Source organism: Protopterus annectens, chromosome 3.part1 (genome assembly GCF_019279795.1).
Source record: "Protopterus annectens isolate FY-2018-M chromosome 3.part1, PAN1.0, whole genome shotgun sequence".
Classification (NCBI taxonomy): domain Eukaryota; kingdom Metazoa; phylum Chordata; order Ceratodontiformes; family Protopteridae; genus Protopterus; species Protopterus annectens.
The window spans coordinates 767,657,149-767,678,243 of record NC_056732.1 but is presented as its reverse complement, the minus strand read 5'-3'; the positions used below and the strand labels follow the sequence as shown (position 1 = coordinate 767,678,243).

At 36.9% G+C, this 21,095-nt stretch overlaps 1 protein-coding gene across 1 annotated transcript in view; it reads left to right on the top strand.

Moving 5' to 3' along the window:
• LOC122797720 (CUB and sushi domain-containing protein 3) overlaps positions 1-21,095 on the top strand; it is a 5,249,173-nt gene that overhangs the window by 4,678,589 nt on the left and 549,489 nt on the right. The window contains exon 49 of the mRNA XM_044066251.1: positions 9,409-9,594. Coding sequence (XP_043922186.1) covers positions 9,409-9,594 — 186 coding nt within the window. The remainder of the gene's footprint in view (positions 1-9,408; positions 9,595-21,095) is intronic.

Sequence of the window (21,095 nt, the reverse complement as noted above, 5' to 3'; positions counted from 1 at the left end):
TGTGTCAAGCAGGGGGGCAAGCCCCATACACTCCCCAAACCCTCTGCTACTTAAATATACCAACTCCGAGATCGCACTACAGTGCAGTAAAGGGAAATCTTCCCTTACGGAGATTTCCTTTAAAACATTTGATGTTTCAGAACTTCAGTGATATAGTGCCAGCCATATCAGTTTTGAAGTTTTGATACTTTGATGAATCAATTTAGACCCTCTGGAATCATGCCTATGCCAGGGAGAAAACGTTAAGAAACATTGTAGCCTTTCAACCTGGTGAGACCTTTGCCTGGATTTTGGTGACCTCGCATATAAAGGAGATAGAGCTGAAGTCCTTAATTTCATCCGTCTTCATCTGTTAATTAGGTACTGAAGTAATTACAGGTTTCATTGTGAAAGGAGTAAAATAGGCCATCTGAAATACGTTATAACAGCATATCTGGCAAAGTTGGGACAAGGAGGGCAGACCACCAAGTTATCGAAATCCAATGGCAGTCCATCACTCTCTGAGGCCTCTTCCACTTGATGTGCCATGAGATCCACACACATCTTCAACTGTGTAATCACCTTGGTCTTCAGTTTGAGGGCTTTTCTGTTTTTATGACATGATGCAATTCTGAAAGGTAGTGTAAGTGTCTCATATTATGACCAGAATTCACCTTGTAGTGAGCTAAGATTTGTTGTATTGAATTCTGTAGGTCACGGCCTTATGTGCGACTGGGACATTTTTTGTATCTGTCTTTGTCCCATGGTTTGTTGCAGCATACAGCATCAATGCTACAGGGGATGCAACAGAGAGATTTGTGGCTTTTAATATAAGACAAAATTCTTATTCTAAACAGGTAATCCAAATACCATGTTTACATATTTATTTGTGCTGTGAGCTGAAACTTTGCAGTCATATTATTTTGAATAATTAAAGAATCTCAATATTCTTTATAGCATGTTTCTGAAGTTGAAATCTCTTGATAAATTTAGCACAGCATATAGGTCTTTCACCGATTCACAGTACTTTGAATTTGCCTTTCCATTTGCTTTGATTCCTTATATACGGTCATGTTGCTATAATAAAAAATGCAAAAAGTCACACCTTTTATTAACATATTTAGAGCTTTTATCTATAAACTAGACTTTATCTTATAGAAATTTGTTTATTGATATTTGTAGACCAGAATAGCCCAACTGGATAACTTTAACTATTTTTGTTGGAGGCCAAGGGGAAGCGCTGAGTTAATAAAAGGTTTGATTTCTTGCAGTGCTTTTTTTCCATTGTAGCAGTTCATTGTTAGATGACTAGACTGTTCTTGGAAAATTAAATGTATGGTTGTGTCATTCTCCTGTAAAGAGTTCAGTTAAATGCTTAATAACCAAACCATATCGATGTCATACCAACTGCTAACTACGGTAACTCAGCATTTTTGATTTTTGGAAATGGAAATAAAGATATTTACCTGCTTGCGACAGTAAGTGTATTTGGTATAAGTTGATTTCAAGTTAATTTAAAATTATTTGTATGTTTTTAATCACCACTGCTCGACAATCATCAGCCCTCATGTGACCAAGATGGTCCATTATTTCCTGTTCAAAAGAGAAACAGTCATGGAACCATCACCACACTCATCTTCATTCTTCTTAACACTAACAACAGCAGTGTGATAATCATCCCACACAAACACATACACACACACACACACACACACACACACACACACACACACACACACACACACACACACACACACAGACACACACAAAACATATGACTTAATGGGTGCTTGTTCTTGTGTATGCACAGATCACTACTGATATAGTACATAGTTTTATGTGCTCTGTACAGCTGCTTGGTGCGGCTTGTGCATTCGTAGCTCTTACTGCTGTATACTGTGTTTCTGGGCCACAGCTGGGACTCAGCACTAAAGCACAGTAGTCAACCCCCCCCCCCCCAAGTATGAGTGAACAAGTAAGTCACTCTTTCCTTTCCTCCCTGGTTGATTCTGCAGGTACCTGGACTGCTAATCAATCTTATGTCATCACCCTCACTGTCTGGGTACCCCTGAGACAACAAATTATTTCTGATTATTAATACTTGAAAAAGAAATTATCTGTATAGTAAAAGAAGGAAGAAAATATCTACATGAATAATTCACTATAGTAGTTTTTTATTTCTTATGAAATTACCAGCTAGCTGAAATAATAACTTGAAGTGAACCAGGGAATATATGCAGTTGCTTATGCTTTCTTCTGTATTAAGTTGCTTTCTTTTGTTCATGCATATTTTGATTACATTTTCCTTAAGGCTTTTGATATATATTAAAATCTCAAATTAGTTTATCCCTTTGTTCAATACACTGGCAACAGAACAAATGTTAAATAGATTTCCTAATATAATAATCATTGGTCTAGTCTTTTTGATTGAATGGCATCTCTAGGATGTCTTATCATTTGCGAGATTACTATTTAAATTTCTCTCACTGTGATGAGTCAGCAGATTTCTTGCAGACACACAGCCATACATCATTCTTTCACTGTAGGAAAAGATGGCAGGACAGCATGTCCTTCACATTTTTCAGTTAAGAAGTGCATTAACTTACGATTTTAGGTATAACAGATATGGAATCATCTTATCACCACATTATTTATTACAAATATAACCAAGCAAAATACTTAGAAAGTGGCATGGTATGAAAAATGTGGGCTTAGAGGCTATCTTCTCATACTCTGACTATATAATACAATAGAAGAGAGCCATTAGAAAAATGAAATAGCCTGCATATTATTGCCAGTATTAATTCTCACTTCCTCTGTTTGTTATGTAATGATGACTTCAGCTTTCTAGCCTAATGCTATTTTTCATACAGTTGAACATTTATAAATGTCTGGATGTGCCATACATATTGCCATTTTTAATTATCTGACAGGTGCCATGGTGTAGCCCTAACTGTGGCCCAAGTGACCTGGATTCAGTTAGTGATGTAAGCATCTGATGTGCTGGCATGGAAAGTTGGGTGTTCCCATGCCAGGGTGGAGGGAGTTTTAGGTATTCCCCATGGACATGCATGACCAATACTAGGGGAAGCCCTTGGATATAAAAGGCAAATGCCAGAGAGGGGGGATACCAATGGGTAGGTCATAAAAAAAAAATGGATGAAGGAGTTAATGGCACAATCCCTCCAGGACACCTTTAGCTTCCATACTTGTCCCGACATTAGTAGAGAGATAGTCTGGAGGCAGCAGGAGAGGCGGGTAGCCCCATCAGTAGACAGGGGTGTGTGTGTAGCTGGAAAGAATGAAGAAGAATGAGAACAAACCAAATTTAGATGTCTGGATCGGCATCCATTAATTTACCAACTAAATGCAAAGTTTCTTTGCAGTATCATCATTGCTGAATGCCCCTTCTCTTAAAACATATGATGGTCCTGTCATGTTTACTTGACTTCAAGCACACCTCAATTCACTTCATAGCCATAAGGTGGTGTTGGCCCATTCAGTAATGTCTGTACAGCTCATTCCATATGTTAACAAGGTGCAAACAAGTTTAAGAGCTGCCTTCTAGATATGGTAGTTTCTCTTTACATCTAACCCTATATACCATAACAGTACATCAATGAGTAGAGGCCACATTAAGAGTAAATAATAACATCTGGGGATTACTCACCTTAATTTGTTCTTTTCTGGCCTGAAGTGTCTTTCAGCTTTGGATCATTCCCTATGAAAACCAGCACAAATCTAAACATGGTGTCCACAGAACTTTGGCTGATGCACAAGGTTCCCATGTAAGACATTATTGCTAACAGCTTTTCTCAGGTCTGCACACCACATTGTAGTCCTCATAGTACCCTAACAAGGGACTGCATATGTCTAATCTGTGGTGTTTTATGAAGGTGAGAACAGTATCTCATGTGGAAGCAGCCTCTAAAATGGATTGTGCAGCACTGTTTCTGAAATATGCTGCCAATGTAGCTGTTGCCAGCTGGAATACATCCTCACTGTGCAATGTTTTACTGTACTTGTCATTGCAAAAGGCCATCCATTAAGCTATCTGATTACTTCCTAGTAGGCCTTCTTTCCTTTGCTTGTTAAATCATGAAGATAAAAAATCATTCTGATATCATTAATTGTACTTATATAGTATCTGTCTGTGTTCATCCAATAGATGCATGTGATGTTATCCATCATTTTGTTAGTTTAAATAAAAGACTGACAAATGAATTAATTGATTGACAGTTGCTGTTAAACACTTTTTGCATGAAAGATTGATTTTTCCTGAATGACACACTTACATTTTATAATAGAAAAAGGATTTACATCTGTGCTTATAAATCTGAAATATTTCTGCCAGAATTAATATCAACCAGAAAAAGTGTCTTCTGTGAGAAAGATTTCAACTGTGCTTTATCAGTGAGTTCAAAGGGAGATAAATGTGAAATATCAGAGAGTGTTACAGTTGAGAGATTCTAAATATGAAATTCTTCTGCCAGAAGTATAGCAGCTGGAAAAAGTACCCTTAATTAGAGATATTTTAACTCTATTGTATCTGTTAAGTTCAAAGGGAGATAAATGTATCATCTCCAGCATAGAGATGGAGAGATATGTCTTTCTGATAATTTTAAGTGAAGAAACCTTTTAACAAAGGCCTGGACAGAAGGACAAAGTACTATCTGTAGGCTAGAAAGCAAGCATAGATTGCAGCCACATGAAGATTTGTTGATGAGTAAGCCAAATGAGAATCAAATAAATACTTTACGTAAGTACAAAACGTGACCAAGTTGAGGAGTGACCAAGGTAGCATAAATGACAGTAAAGTCCCATCTTAAAAATGTTTTATTATATCCAAAATATGAGGTAAGCGCTTTTGCATAAATGCTTCTTCAGACCTTTAAAATATACACAGTAAAACAGATATATATATATATATATATATATATATATATATATATATATATATATATAAATCAATTCAAATCAACCAGTCCTGAAGTCATACTGATTAACTCAACCATGCTCCTTAAAAGCACAGTACATATCAGGACAAAAAACAATAAAAAATCTAGAATGACAATCCTATAATCACATATAGAAAAACATGACAATTACAACGAAACCATCTAAAATAAGACTAAACATTTAGCATAAAACAATGCGTACTTAGGAATCCTACGTTTTTTCAACAATGGCTTAATAGAAGCTCGCTCATTCAACCCAGACCCTCTATCAGCCCTTAAAATGATCATCCAATTAGTTTCTCTGTACTCAGTGTGATTATGAATATCTCCCGCTCTAATATTGGGTATTATAATATCTATAACCTTAAAAACAAAATGATGCATTTTGCCACACTCCATAACATGTTTTGACAGGGCATTGTGTTCTAGGCCCTTCCGTATACTATAAACGTGTTCTGTTATTCTTTCCCGTAATGACCTATTGGTTTTCCCTACTTAGAAAGATTTACAGGAAACACATTCGACTAAATATACCACATTTCTGGACCTACAATTCGCATTTACATTAAACGTGAATCTCCTTCTCAAGTCAGGGTGATAAAACACCTCAGACATATTAATTAACTCACAGAAGTTACAACTGCCACATGGCAGCATAACTCCTACTCCCACTGACTTAACATTCAGTTCCCTATTGCTACATAGCAACCTCTTCAAATTCATCCTATTCCTATAGAGGAATGAGGGATTAGGACCAACAATACCACCAATATCTGGGTCAACCTGTAAAATAGACCAATATTGCCTGAACAGGTCACTTAGTGACCTATGATCTCATGTGAAAAATAGAGGAACCTTCACCCATCCATATTGATTAATAGGGCAATCTGAAGATCCCACTGATTTCTCTATCCTAGGGCCATAATATGGGGCTGCTATGCCCTCCCTAAGGTGTTCCAAGTCAGCCCAACCTTCTAATATCTCATTCTTATGATAACCTCCTAATAATAGCCTTTGTTCCAATTGTCCCACCTCAGACCGAAAGCCTTCATTTGTTGGATTCAATCTAGAAGCTCTGATGCCCTGTCCACGTATCAAATTACGAAAAACATAATTAGGGTGCATGCCGGTTCTACTTAAGAGGGTATTCCTAAAACAAATTTTATGAAATACACCCGTATTGATCATAGAACCCTGCAATTTCTCAATAAATAACTCCAAATATTCAATTCTATTCTTAGAAAAAAACATAGTAAACTTTAAATACTCACATAAATTATTCATACACCCAAAAAACTCATTCAATTCTGAAACCGTACCTTTCCAAAGAAGGAACAAGTCATCGACAAAACGTCGATAAAAAGACACATAGGTGTCAAATTCTTTCAATTTAAATAAAGACTTAATTCTCCCAATGTGCCAAAAACATATTGGCGTAGCTATTGGCACAAGAAGTCCCCATAGCTACGCCGTGCCTCTGAGCAAAAATTTCATTATAGAAAGTGAAGATATTATTCTCTAACACAATTTCTAGGAGAAAACAAATCAGTTCAATCTGATCTGAATGATAGGTACTGTGTATTTTCAAATAATCATGTACATAACTCACCCCCAAATAATTTGGAATCATAGTAAAAAGTGACTGAATATCCATCGTCACAAAAATTATATTCTCAATACTATTAATATTTTGTATACATTCATATGTCTAAAAGAAACTGTTTAGGGTCCTGTAGAACCACCCTATTTAAATTAATAACAGGTCTAAGGTGTTTCTATATATATATTTACGTAGTCTAGTAACCCTGGTATGGGACGGTGTACAGAATCTAGACCATGTTACAGGTTAGGAGAACAATCTCTTCCATTTCTCTATATAAGATTTTACTATACCAGAGCTTTTAGCTTTCTTGAAATATCTACAACTTGAAAGAAAAAGGAACTAGTAAGAATCAAGATTTTATCAGCCATGCTGCATACCTGTCAACCTTTTAGTTCAAGAAATCTGGACAAAACAAAATAATGAGGGGGGGAGGGCAAAGGCCCAGAAATTGGTACAGATATTATATATTATATTATAAGCTTAGAATGTTTTTCAAAATGTGAATGCAACCGCACCGCTGAGTAGATCTCCCTTCAAAAACGAAAAACAAAGTGAAAAAAGTGAACGGAGAATCTAGCCACGAATATAATCCAAGAACGACTCTTAGGCAGCCAGTTGAAACCCAAAAACCAAATGTTTATTAATCCAACAGTACATAAGGAAGGTAAGCTTAGAATGTTGTTAGAATAATAGGATTTGTGTCCATATGCATTTTGAAAAGATGTGAGGACAGAAACCTCAAATGTCTATAATTATTTATTGACTTTAATCCTTAGTGATTTGCCAGAAAACTGTAATTATTTTGAGTAACACACCAACAATACTAGGCAGAAGTCTATACATTCTGCAGAAATCATGACAGCTAGGATATATGCCATGCTGACTGCATTAAATGAAAAATCATCAGTCTTCCAAATCACCTTGTGAAGTACAAAGGAGGACAAGGCTTTGAAGTCATTGTTGTGGAGAGTGATAATTAGATCCTTTTCTGGAAGACTCCCAGCCTATGCTACTCACTGAAAAAAAAATGTCATTCATGTGCCAGAGTTATTGTCCTGCTCAAAGCATCTGCTGAATGGGTTTGGAACCCTGGAATGTGAATTTCTAGTAAATAAAGGCTGCACCGCATTGTCTGGGTTAACATGTTTTTTTGCCATAAATTTAAATTATCTCTTGCAAATATTTTATAATCAAGCAAAGGCTACAGTAAGACTAGAAATTAGAAACTGGACAGTTCTGAGAAGTGACTAGATAATAAAACACTATGGGGATATTAGTTTAATCATTTGTTCAATACCCTTGCTTCAGCATTATCACAGATAGCAGTATAAGCACTGACAAAGACAATGCTGAGGTATTTTATTTGGATAGCACCAACGTTTCTGAGAAAAGGGCTGGTACTCTAGAAAATGACTTTATATTGAAATGGGATGTGCAGTTTTATATTTTTAGGTATTTTTCTGTTTTGTTTGATGATTCCTTCCTTTACAAAACTTTACCACCTTTTCCTTCCCTAAGATTTCTTTTTAGACTCCCACGTATCCATTTTATAAAACTAACAAACAAATAAAATAAATGGACAAAATCCTTTCACAACCACAAGAAAAAATAATAAGGTTTTGATTGAAGATTCTCAACTTGTGTGTTCAAGGACCCATAGTTGCATTTCTTGAAAATGTAAGAATTTAAGCATGATCATATGGAAATATATATACTAACACAGAGTTTGCTATATTTGGAGTATCCCCTCTTCTCCCTGGTATAGCAATCGGGTATAGCAATCTCGGAGTTAGTATAAGCAGTGGAAGTGTGACCGTGCAGGGGATTTTTTCCCACGGAAAAAAAAAAAAAAAAAAAAAAAAAAAAACACTTTAAATGTGTGACAGTAACTGTCACAGTTTATTGTTACTTTTATTCACAGTTAAACTTTCCTGGTTTGGGATCCTGCTTTATCAAACAAGGGAATAAGCCAGCTTGCTCCTCTGTAAAATATTACTTTACGTGTGTATCGGTAACTGCTACAGTTCACTGCTACTTTTAATCAAGCTTAAATGTATTCATTTTTTGGAACTTCCATTATTGAGTCTCGAACTTCTGAAAGGACAACATAAGAAATAGCTGGTGAGCACAAGGGAGTCAAGTTGTGAAGCACTTACAGTGACAAGTAGAACTAGTAATGATTGTTCTATACTGGAGCCTTACTCACCTACCAGTGTTTGATGGGACATTAGTTCAATACCTATGCCGGTCTTCTCATGGGCAAAGGCACAGCTGTCAGAAAGTTTTGGTTAAGAAAGAAGACACAAAGGGATTAAATCCCTGTTATATGACCCGCCCCTAAAGACAATTATATAATTTTACCATTCCTGATCTTCATGGACATCCCTCAAACAAGCACATGTAAGTAATAAATGTTACACTGATAAAAGTGAAGAAATAAATGATTACTGCTATTAAATTTAAGAATGTGAATGAACGGTTCTATGTTAAAAATGTAACCAAATGTTCCTCAATCTACTACACTGACTATTTCTGTAAATGCATGCAATGCATGCTGTGTTCTATAATGCATGATGGATCTAGCTTTAGTAATTACTTTACAGACATTTTATTTTATTTTATTATTTTTTATTTTACTTTTATCAGCTGGGTAAATGCCTGCAAAATGAAGAAGTTGTCCCTCTGTAGATTTGCATACATAGACAATAATCCGATACACAATTATTTACTACAAAACTGCATATAGAAAGGAAATAGGTTACTGACATAAACCTGTCTTTTATATTGACTAACTATACAAAAATGTAAAGATGTAACTAGAGTATGAGTCAAGCCATCCTAAATTGTGTGGATTTCTTTTTCATTTAGCAATTTCATGTGGGGTTCCCAAACCTCCAGTAAATGGTGGTGTAATTGTCGCAGATTACTCTGTGGATACAAGAATCACCTACTTCTGCAATGATGGCTTTCGGCTGTCATCAAAGGAGCTCACTGTTGCTGTGTGTCTCTCAGATGGTACATGGAGCAATCACAATAAAACGCCTCGTTGTTCAGGTCAGTAATGCAACAATCCAGTTTTCTTTACTCTTTTCTCTTAGAATCAAGAGGCATTAAAAGAAACTGTTTAAATCTGCCATATAATGTATCTGTCAATGTATTTCTATACATATATATGTATGTATATATATATATATATATATATATATATATATATATATATATACACACATACATACATACACACATGCACACATGCACATACATGCATAGATAGATATAAATATTCAGAGAGAGAAAGAGAAAAAGAGATAGATTTGTATATATGTACAGTATGTACATATGTATTTATTTATTTTATTCCAATTGTTGACCTTATTCAGCAGTGGTGCAGGAAGAAAAACTCCACAGTTACAACACAGGTAATAAAATCAATTGTACATAGACATTCTTGAATACGTATATAAAACAACTACAAAAGTACATATATACATAAGTACAGCAAATCAACAAGGAAGGCTACACTTAAATGCAGCCAAAGCATATGCCAGCAGTGGAATATATAGTTAAACATGAAGATAATATAGTGGATATAGGAGGAAGAGAAAGTGAGATGGAAAAACTAGGACATATAGGGGTTAGAGACAGGATGGATACAGAAGAAGTTCATGTAAAACTGCAGTTTCAAGAGAAAGGTAGGTTTTTACACTGTACAGAAATGTTTTTTAAGTTTTATATATGCATAAAACAAGCTAATAATTTAAAATCACTAAACAGATAATTATTCAGACCCTTATCATGTACTGTAGCAGCTTCCTTTCACTAAATAAAGTTATTAGTAAAAGGAACATTCTCCTCGGGATTCATTAACAGGCCTAGCATGAGCTGCACAGCTTGTGCTACGACGCATTATTTTCTGACTTAGAGACATGTAACCCGTAATGAATAAAGACCTCATTGTCAACTCATTTACATTTCTCTGAGTCACAGTTAGTGACCACAATGTGCAGATCAACACGTCTAATGGCAGTTAATTGCAGTGGCTACATCATGTAGTCATAGATGTACCATCCCCAGTCACTCTCACACGCACAGACATACACACACACACACACACACACACACACACACACACACACACATACACACACCACAGTCCTCGTACCCATTCCTGAGCGCTGTCTGCATGTCCCTGATGTCGCCTTTGTATGCAGTCCCACATTGCACATCCTTTTGCTAGTGTCTAGTGTTCCCCATACCACTTGATCCCCCTACTGGTTTAAGTGCAGTGTGGCACATGAGTGGAAATCTCTAGTGACTAGTGTTCCCCACCCCAGTCCTCATACTGATTCAAGTGACATTATGGCACATGAATAGCAATCTGTGGAGTCTAGTATGCTCACCACCCCAATCCCCATACTGATTTAAGTGACATTATGGCACATAAGTAGTACTCCATGGAGCCTAGTATTCATACCATCCCAATCCCAATACTGCTTTAAGTGCCATCACAATATATCTTATGTAGAAATCTCTGATGGCTAGTGTTTCCCCACCCCAGTCCTCATACTGATTTACGTACCATCACAGGATATGTCTTATGTGATCATTTCTGGTGGCTAGTGACCCCCCATAACTCCCTCCTGGTGGTGTAGATTATGCTAATTAGTCTAGGAGTGTGTGGAGTCTGACAGCCACCCCATTCCCACACTCACACACACACACACACACACACACACACACACACACACACACACACACACGTGCGCGCACACAGACGCATGTGTGCACGCACACACACGCATCGCACACACGCACGTCTCACACACACACACACACACACACACACACACACACACACACACACACACACACACACACACATGTGCTACCATATCCTTCCTCTTACTACACCTACCATTACACTTGATACCTGTGTCTCTTCATCGGTGCTAATATATCCTTATTTCTCAGGATATAGTTACTCAAGGTATGTCCCACTGATAGGTTACATCTAGATTATCTAATTTCTAATGCAATAAGCACCTCAAAGTCTTATAATGTATATAGTTAATACTATGTTTCCTTTACAAAAATACTTCAATCAATCAATCAATAATGTATTCACATTCAATGTGAACAGTACTTTCTGCGGTTCTGTTATGTAATGACTTGTATCTGTGAAACTGCAAATGTAGAATATAAATGCAATTATGTGCATATTTCTGATGGTGCTTTTCTCCCTAGGTCTACATCGGCTATCCTGGTCAGCAAAAACAAATAAATAAATAATAAATAAATGTTTTTATATCTAGTCAGACATCTCCCTTGTAAGAAGAAAGGAAATGTGATATTGCATTGTTTCACTACTAACAAAAAAGGATGAGAATGCTTCCTAATTTACTTTTGTTTTTTCTTGAATCTCTTCCTATAGTGTGGTACATTTTTAGTAAAGTATCCTTGCACTGTTTGCTATGACATTAGCTTGCCATTACTGCTTGCATTCTAGATGTGCATATCCCCCCCACACAGTGATATACAAACACCACTTTTTATGAAAGATAGTTCCTGGAATCCATACTCATTTCTGTAGAAATATATAAATACATTCATCTGTAAATTAAGCAGGGCAGCAAGTCATCATTTTCTTAGAAAGAGAAAGACAGTTTCCATCTTCTGGAAGTAACTGTCTGCTTTAGATACAGATAACCAGCATAAGGTAGTCCCAGCAAACCACAAAGCATAAAAAAAAAACTTACTGAAAAACAGCAGCATTATATCTATCCATGCAGAGGGCTCTAGCATATCTTGCATGTGCTGTTGGGGTTTGGGAAGCCCATTTCTTTCTGCATGTGTAGCATCATTCACCACACCCCAGCTCCAAAGTTGCACTAACTCAGGAGATGGTAGAGACCTCAGTGGACTGCTGAATACTATCCCAACTTCCCTGCTGTATTTCATTAATTCACTATATTTCATTTCTGTTTACAGGCTGTATTTCAGGGAAAAAAACTCAGAGTAGAAAAAGTAAATTAAGGCCTTTTCTTTGTTATTATCCTTAAGTTGAGTGTAAATGTTCTTATGAATGAGATTTCTCGATCAATATTTCAGTACAGCTAATTTAATAACAGCAGAGTGTATCTGGAACAGCAGGGAACAATTAAATTAATAATTTTTCCTCTGAGTAGGTGTGTAAATGCAGAAGAAACATTGTCAGCCTTAAGAAGAAACATTTATGAGCACATATTCATTTTCAAAATCGGAATGATTAATTCTCTGTTTCTTTTAGTATATCTAAGAAGCACGTCTAGGTACAGAGACTGTATTGCTAATTTTCCTCCATCTTCTAGAACATCACAAAAACATGAGTAGACATCAGCTGTAAATGAGTTAGGGGTGTGTAATGCGTCAATAGCTTTCTTTTTTTGCCACAAATAGGCTCAGGGCTTTGTGTTCTTCCATGTTCAGGTAGTTTAGGTGAGCAACATAGGATGGAGTAGTTGAGCAGAAGACAACAGAGAAAAACAGAAGCTGGGACAAGAGGTATAACAAGGAATTTCTATTTTCTAATGACAGGTCTTCAACCCTAACTAGTGCAAGAACACAGTTCACAAGCATTGCCCATTCTAGCTAAATAATAGGATAGTTTGTAATACTGTGCTGCTATCCTGTCTGGTCATGTAATTTACAGTTTGTGATCACATGCCAAAAGAAAAAGAAATGGAAACACATTCTGATTGATACATGACAGGGTGTGGCACTGAAGACTAAGGCCACTGCTTTTCACATTGCAGACCACAGATACACAGAACAGAAACACAATTCGATTTCAGGCAATCCACTAACCAAACATATGTTCAATGTTATTGTCAAAGACTAGATTAGGGATACAATATCAGTGGCGTTGTTGAGGCAAGCAGTATACAAGATATTAGGGTACTTAACTGCATAATCATGAAAATACTTACCAACTTTTAAAAATATGTTATTGTGCACCATTGTTATCAAAACTATAACAAAAGGGTAACATTAGGTAGAGTTTAACCTCAAGTTCAGCTATAACACCATCTTCTTGCTAGCAGCCTTGGTATAATTTAGCAAAACAACACAACACTGGCACATCCGTAGTTTCTTCGTAGTGTCACGTGGCCACCAAACAATCTGTTAAAAAGAACAAAGAAGTCTGAGATGCTGTCCTGTGAAATTATTGGGAAACCATTAAGCAAAGGCCTTCACAAAAATTAAAAACAAACATGACAAACCAGCATATCTGTAATCATGTGTCTTTTCCAATGATGTGCCTTTTAAAGTCTACCTCACTAAATACCAAGCAGTCTCTGAGGTCTACTTCAAATATAAAATAACACTGTCTTTCTATTTCCTAAGGGAGAAACTAATTAGTAACAAAGGATTTCCAGTCTGATTAAAACTCAGCACTGTACCCTGTTTCCTAGAAGCCATATAACACAACTTTTTTTATACCAAGCAAAAGCCTTCACTAGGTGATTGACTGTCTAATACTTATAAGCATTGAAACATATTTATTCATAACAGCCTCTAGGAACTCACATGATGTTAAGCCAAAATCTCAGTGACTCTGTGTGGACAGTATCTGATATACCCTTGTTTTACTTGGCTGTATCACTCTTAATGGGTATGTAATAGGCTGTGAGGAACTTATAATTTAACTAGAAGTTACACTCTTTAAATTTTGGGAACAGTGTGGCATATGTATAAATATCCCTTTTGGAGTGATTTTCAAATGAAGGTAATATATATATATATATATATATATATATATATATATATATGTGTGTGTGTGTGTGTGTGTGTGTGTTTGTGTATACAGTAAGACCCTTGGTGGGTTGATTACAACATTCATCCATAATGCTAGTTGCTATAATATTATTATTATTATTATTTAAATCTGTGCCAAGTATCCTGCTAGAAAATGCAAGTGTTTATTCCCTTCTATATCATCTCACCATGATTTCATAGATATTTTTGCGGTTCATCTTTGAAACGGGTATTTAGAAGTGGAAGGGATTGTGATATATTACTCTTTGCTGTATATCTCAAGCTTTAGAATGACATAAGTAACAGTATAAAATGGTTAGGCACTCCTATCTTTGTATACTTCAGTGTTGTGTGAAGACAGGACATTTTGATTCTTGCAAATATTTTGTGCCAACAATGTGCTGTATGATATGAGAGACAGTAGTATTAACTTTTATTGGTTTTGCTTTATGTAGCTCTCTTTATTTGTTAGATGTTTATTGCTATGAGAGGGAGATTGGGAGCATACCAGATTTAAATGATTGTGCTATTTTTACTTAAGAAGCAGCAAAGTTGAACACTTTTTTCTTCTTATTGTTTAATCTTTACAGTTTACTGCAAATCGTAATTTCATTGTCAAATTATTTGGTGGGTACTTTTGCTGGCATGTTGCTCTTGGTATCACTGTACACTGTGCTCCCCTTAAATGCATTCTAAGAATCATGAAAGTAACCATGTGTTAGTTCTGTGCAACTATCTTTTACTAATATGATGGTACTTTATTCTGAATTGTGCTGTGACTGAGGCAATGATGGATGCACTTGCTTTGTCCTTCTAGTTCCTAATGCAAAATCTGTGCTTTTTCCTGAAACTGTCTTGTACACACAATGCATCAAGAATCAGTTTCTGTGCATTATGAAACAAGAAAGTTATATTCATTAAATCCTAAATTAAGAATGGTTCTGTGATCCAGTAACAACCCAGATAAAAGTTTTGCATTTAGAGTACTTCATAAGCTCTGCATCAGATGCATTATATGATACCAGTGAAAGAAATGAGGTGACCTAATGTGACAACAAAGCAGTGATATTTTATTAAAGAACTCAGTATAAGCATCTGTGCCCTCTCTATATTCTCATTATTCTGCATCACAACAGTTGTGTTATATAGATGACTGTGAAGGGAATATTATTAGTATGTTAGGGTGTATTCATTTCACAATTTCTGACTAATTTCTGGTGACCATCTTCTGAATGTATTCTAGATTTTATTTCATCTGCACTGCACTTTATAACAAAGAAAGTAAGAAAAACAGAAAACTAAATGTGGATACCTGTGTATCAACTACATTGCAAAATTCTTCATTATTCTGAGGGCATTCCATATATCAGCATAACATTGCTCATATGTCACTGTACCTGCCTTCTGCATTTAAGGAAATGCATACAATTATTTCAACATGCAAATACTTTATATTAATGTGTTACAGCATTTTGTTTCAGTTCTGGGGTATGTCATATTATTTTTATTTGCCTTTGTCTCCTGGCTCATGCTCAGTAACGACACCATTAAACATAAAGCCAAAGTGACCATTTTATTTGCACTATACCATTGCATAACTCTGGACCAATGTCAGTCATATAAATGTATTGATAATATTGTTAATATAACTTCTGCATCTCAGAATGGAGGGCAAACCTTTGGGTGACACAACATATTCCTCACTCCAATCGACCTTTGCAGCTCCCAGAAAGTAGCATGACCGCAGTGACCCTTGGCTACTATAAGAATCACTTCAACACATGCCCAAGTGGTCCAGGAAGAAACAGAGAGTGACAAAAATGGGGGAAAGGCCACCTTGCAAGGAATGAAGAAGAATGGAGGGGTGTTCAAACGGCTGCTCTACAAGATGGGCGAGTCCCCTCACATTATTGTAAGCTTGGCCAGTTGACATGCCTCCTACACTCAGCCAAGGCAACAAGCTATTTTTGCTGGCAAACTGGAATTTACTGCATAATATGGCCATGATGTTGGCTGAAGAACTCACATAAATAGCAATAAGAGCATTAGATGACAGAGTGCATGTATAGGCTGGAATGGGAGAAACAATTCTGCTTCTGTTCTTAAATTACAACATGGGATGTGCTGTTGCTTATTACTCACTTTTGTTATGTCTTAGAGTCATGGAGTGACATTCAATGTATATGGGATGATAACAGTCCTTAAGTGTCCGTATGCATTTTTGTGTGTTCTGTGATGTATGGCTGAGCATACCTTTGTGAATGTGCCATACCAGCAAAATATGATAGCATTACTGAATGCAGAAAATCCAGTATTGTGAGAAGTACCTTTAAACTGTAAGGTACAACCATTTTGGTGTCACCCATGCTTTAGTAGGTACATAATGGCTTCAGAAAAAAGCTTGCATCTGACTGTACAGTTGTATATTATCATCTTCTGTGTTTGTCCATTTATCAGTTCAGTCATACTTCTGTATCTTATGTTGCATATTAACTTTCAGATGGTGGGAAAGATAACAGAAATGACTGTATGCAGATCAGTAGTATCTCATCTTCTATTCCAGTGTGCATTGTGTAAGGATAAACACTTAAAAATAAGTGCAGTGTAAGCTAATGTAGCCGACAGAAACAATCAGTAACTTTTTATGACTTTTCAATACATGTAGTTATTGTTCGATCATGGGATCAGTGAAAAGTAGTGCAAACTTTGAGCTGCTGTCAAAGTTAGGATGCAAAATTAGCATTCTTTGGTTTGAAAGGAATGAAGACGCGAATGTTAAAATTTACTTTATCTTTATTTAGTAGTGTGAAATGAACCAGACTAGAGCATTGATGAAACAGAGGGATGTGACAGCTGTGTGGAGATCAACACTATATCCACTCCCAGACAGGTAGCACCTCCAGTGACCAACTGCAAACCTCATAGACACTATTCCTTCTTCAGCCCACATTAATAAGCACCTGGAGGCAAGCATTTGCACTTTCAAACCATCTCTGTAGGCCAACTTCTCTGAAGTGGGCATCCTGAAACAATGTAGGACTTGTCTTATGTTTAGTGAAAAACACATATTACTTAAACAAATTGACACAGTGTGTGAGAGAGTCTGTAATTTCATGTTACTGGAGGCAACACTGTCACATGATGATAGCAGGTTGTCAGTAGCACACAGCATCACACTAAACTTACCCCACACACATCAGACTAAAGCAGTGAAAGACCTACATCTACTGAGTCTCTTAAAAGTAACATACCCATCTACAAAGGCCCCCGAAATATAACCTCAAAAACAAGAACCCTCACCAGTCTCACAATACTGGTAGCACCTGGTTGCATTTTAAAATCCCATAAGGCAGACTTCCAAACAATCCAACATCTTAGTTATAGGTGACTACAATGTGAGGCACATTGATGTATAAATATGTACAAGTACTGTACAAGGAGAGGGGCATGGTGAGTTGCCTGTCAAATGCCAGAATTTTCTACACCATGCAGGCACTCAAGACCCTGCACCACAAATACACATATGACATAGTCATAATACATGTGGGTGTAATTATCATGAGGCATACCTCCCTGAAAAATATATTAACATGTGTCCAATGCAGATATGACCCTACCCTTGAGCACTATTTTAACAACATCAAGAATGAGTCCACAATACAACAAAAGATTATTGACCAGCTTCCGACTTAGGTTCTAGTTACATTCAAATAGTGTCCAATATGTATCAGCTTGGGAAGAGACAACAGATAGTCCTAACTGCTTTACCAAGGATGGTCTGTACCTATCTCCTCCAAGGCATGTATATATTGAATAAAACTTTGTCCACTCCCATAGTGCCTTTTTAGGCAATGTCAGTCCTCAAAGCTTTCAACATAACAAAATAGAATTCAGATAACATAAAGGTACTGCTGCTCAGTGCTAGGCGCCTCAACTAAAAATTGCACTTCATTCAAGGACTATGGAGACCTGGCTCTAGACCAATGACAGCACCCATTCAGTGCAGTGTTTCAACACTTATTACACATTCAAGCCCACTGTTCTAGATGAAAACACTAAAGATGGTAGTGTCTCTATATTTGTTAAAAAAGTCACCTCCAGACTAGTTAGACAAGATGACAACTGGAACTCCTCCTCATCCAATTTACCATTAACAAGACCCTCTTGTCACACAATGGCTAATGATTGGACCCCTCTGTGTCTCCTTCAGTCCATAACTCCTGGCTAACTTGCATAAACCCAAACAACATTCTCTTAGGTGACTTCAACTACCCCTCCATTTACTGGGGTACAAATACAGCCTCTAACATGTATGCCCAAAGTTTTCCAGCCTTCATCAATACAAACTCTCTCAACCAGTTAGTCTGCACTCCAACCAGGGGTGATAAAGTCCTGGACTTGGTCCTTATCAGTATTAGACAGCTGTACTCCCTACTAATTGTAAGTTCCTCTCTAGTCAAATGAGACCATAAAACAGCCAGAGTCACCTTAGGACTGAAACCTGAAGCATCTTCATGTACCTCAATATTCAGAGATTATGCCAAGAACAATCTACTGAAACCGATCGATGACCTGAATATATTCAACATCCACTTCCAGCTTGATGACCCCACTGCTTATTTAAAATCCTTTTTTGCCAAATTCTATGCAAATGTGAATAGCTGTATATATGCATTTGTCTCCTTTGATAGTAAATACAATTTCAGATAATAAAAAAAAAAAATCTAATTGCATGTAAAAAATAAATGCAACTCTCATAATGCAAAAACAGCTCTTGCCTGTTTTAACAGGGAACTCCAGACCCTGATCAAATGAACCAAAACCAGAATGAGGTAAAATTGCCTCCCAAGAAAATAAAAATCCTCAAAGTCTTCTTCAGCTGTGTTAGAAACTGTTGAAATAATGCCCAGCACAGTGCTGTTCTTTAGTAAATGAAATCACATAGAGGACCCATGAGAACATAGCCAGTCTAGTAGGGGATAAATTAAGCTACAACTTCACTCCCTTCTTCCCTTCTACATTCCAGAATCACAGCATCTACACCATCCTCAAATCTTACATGAACAAGTCCTCAAGGCACTATCCAAAGCCAAGAACATTGTTTCTGTGTGGACAGATAACATATCTGGTCACATACTGGCCAGCCTGAAACAGGATTTGTCAGACCTCTTACAGAGGCTATCCAGTGTCATCCTCCAAACAGGCATTTTGTCATACAAATGAAAAATAGCAACTGTCATCCTCTGCACAAAGTTAGAGTTGTCAACTGCCCCAGAAAATCATAGACCTATAAGTCTGACCAAATTCATCTGGAAGGCTATGGAAAGAATCATTATAGAAGTAATAAATAATGACTTACATAACTTACAAACTCTTGATCCAAGACAGCTCAGATTTGTTTAGAGCAGATCCTGCCTTTTTAACCTGTTTGACTTCATTGAGAAGGTTAGCGAAGCAATACATAAGAAAAATCAGTTAACACTGCATATCTAGACCTTGCAGAGTCATTCACGACCATTCCACACTCTGTTATTATAGAGAAACTTTCCAAACTAAATGTTGATCTTATGAACTCATTGGCTAGAAAAGTGTCTCACAAATAGAACCCAGGAAATTAGGGTGGGCTGCTCTCCCTCTTCCTCCTGCCTTGTCCAGAGTACCCCACAGTTCAGTACTTAGGCCACTCCTCTTTGACATTTACTTCTTGGAGGTGAAAGCTACTGTTAAGGATTTATGTCTGACCAGGTTGGTGCCATCATAAACTTTCCAAAGGGCACCAAGATCCTCCAAAAGGGCCTTTCCAAAGACAATAGCTGCTGTCAAAACAATGGACAAAAAACAGATGCCATGAAACATATAATAATATCCTCCAGCAATTTAGAAGTCCTTTTTAATTATTTGGTTGACTACACACCCCTGAAAATTGTTCCATTAGTAGTTAGGGAACAGTTAGGGAACTAGGAACCTATGTAATCAATGAACTGTCCTTTGATTACCACATATCCAAAATAATAAGAAAGTGTTTTTTTTCATTGTACAGCTTTATTACTATGAGTATGGCATCTAGATCCACTGATGTGATCATTTCATTGTATTCTGCATGGTTTACCTTTATAAAGTGGTACACAGTCGGGAGAACAGCAATTGTTTGAAAGGCTGTTTGCAAGTTTTGCAAATGCCGAAAGAAAAAAAAGATGGAATGTGCAATGAGCGAATGCACAGTAACATTCGCTCATTGAACATTCGACATTGTGGGGCGGATTGCACTATAGTGGGGATTGGAAAATGGTCCCTTTCTCCACTGTAGTGCGATCTTGGAGTTAGAATAGTAAAGTAGGGTGGGGTGGGGGGTGCAGGGGGGCTCGCCCCCTGTTTTACACTTCTTTTTTCTTTGCGTTCGATATTAATGTTCGAAAAACAGTGAATCTGCTTTTCGATTTGCTGTTTTTCGAACATTATGGACTGTTGGCATTTTCACTTTCATGGTTACAAGTCGCTCATATGAGCATTCGCACCACTGTGAATCACCTTTATAAAGATAAACCATTCTGCACACCACAGCAGGATCATTGAGTAAATGCCCCCTTCAGTATGTTCCAGTCCAAACATCTGAGAAAACTCAAATACCCACTTACTATGAAAACCACGGGCCTAATCAAAAAAAAAAAAAAAAAAAAAATTGCAGACCATCTCAAAGCTTGTACCTGTTCTCTGTGTCATACAGGCTACTGTGGGGCAATACAGCCTCCAATATAGAACCA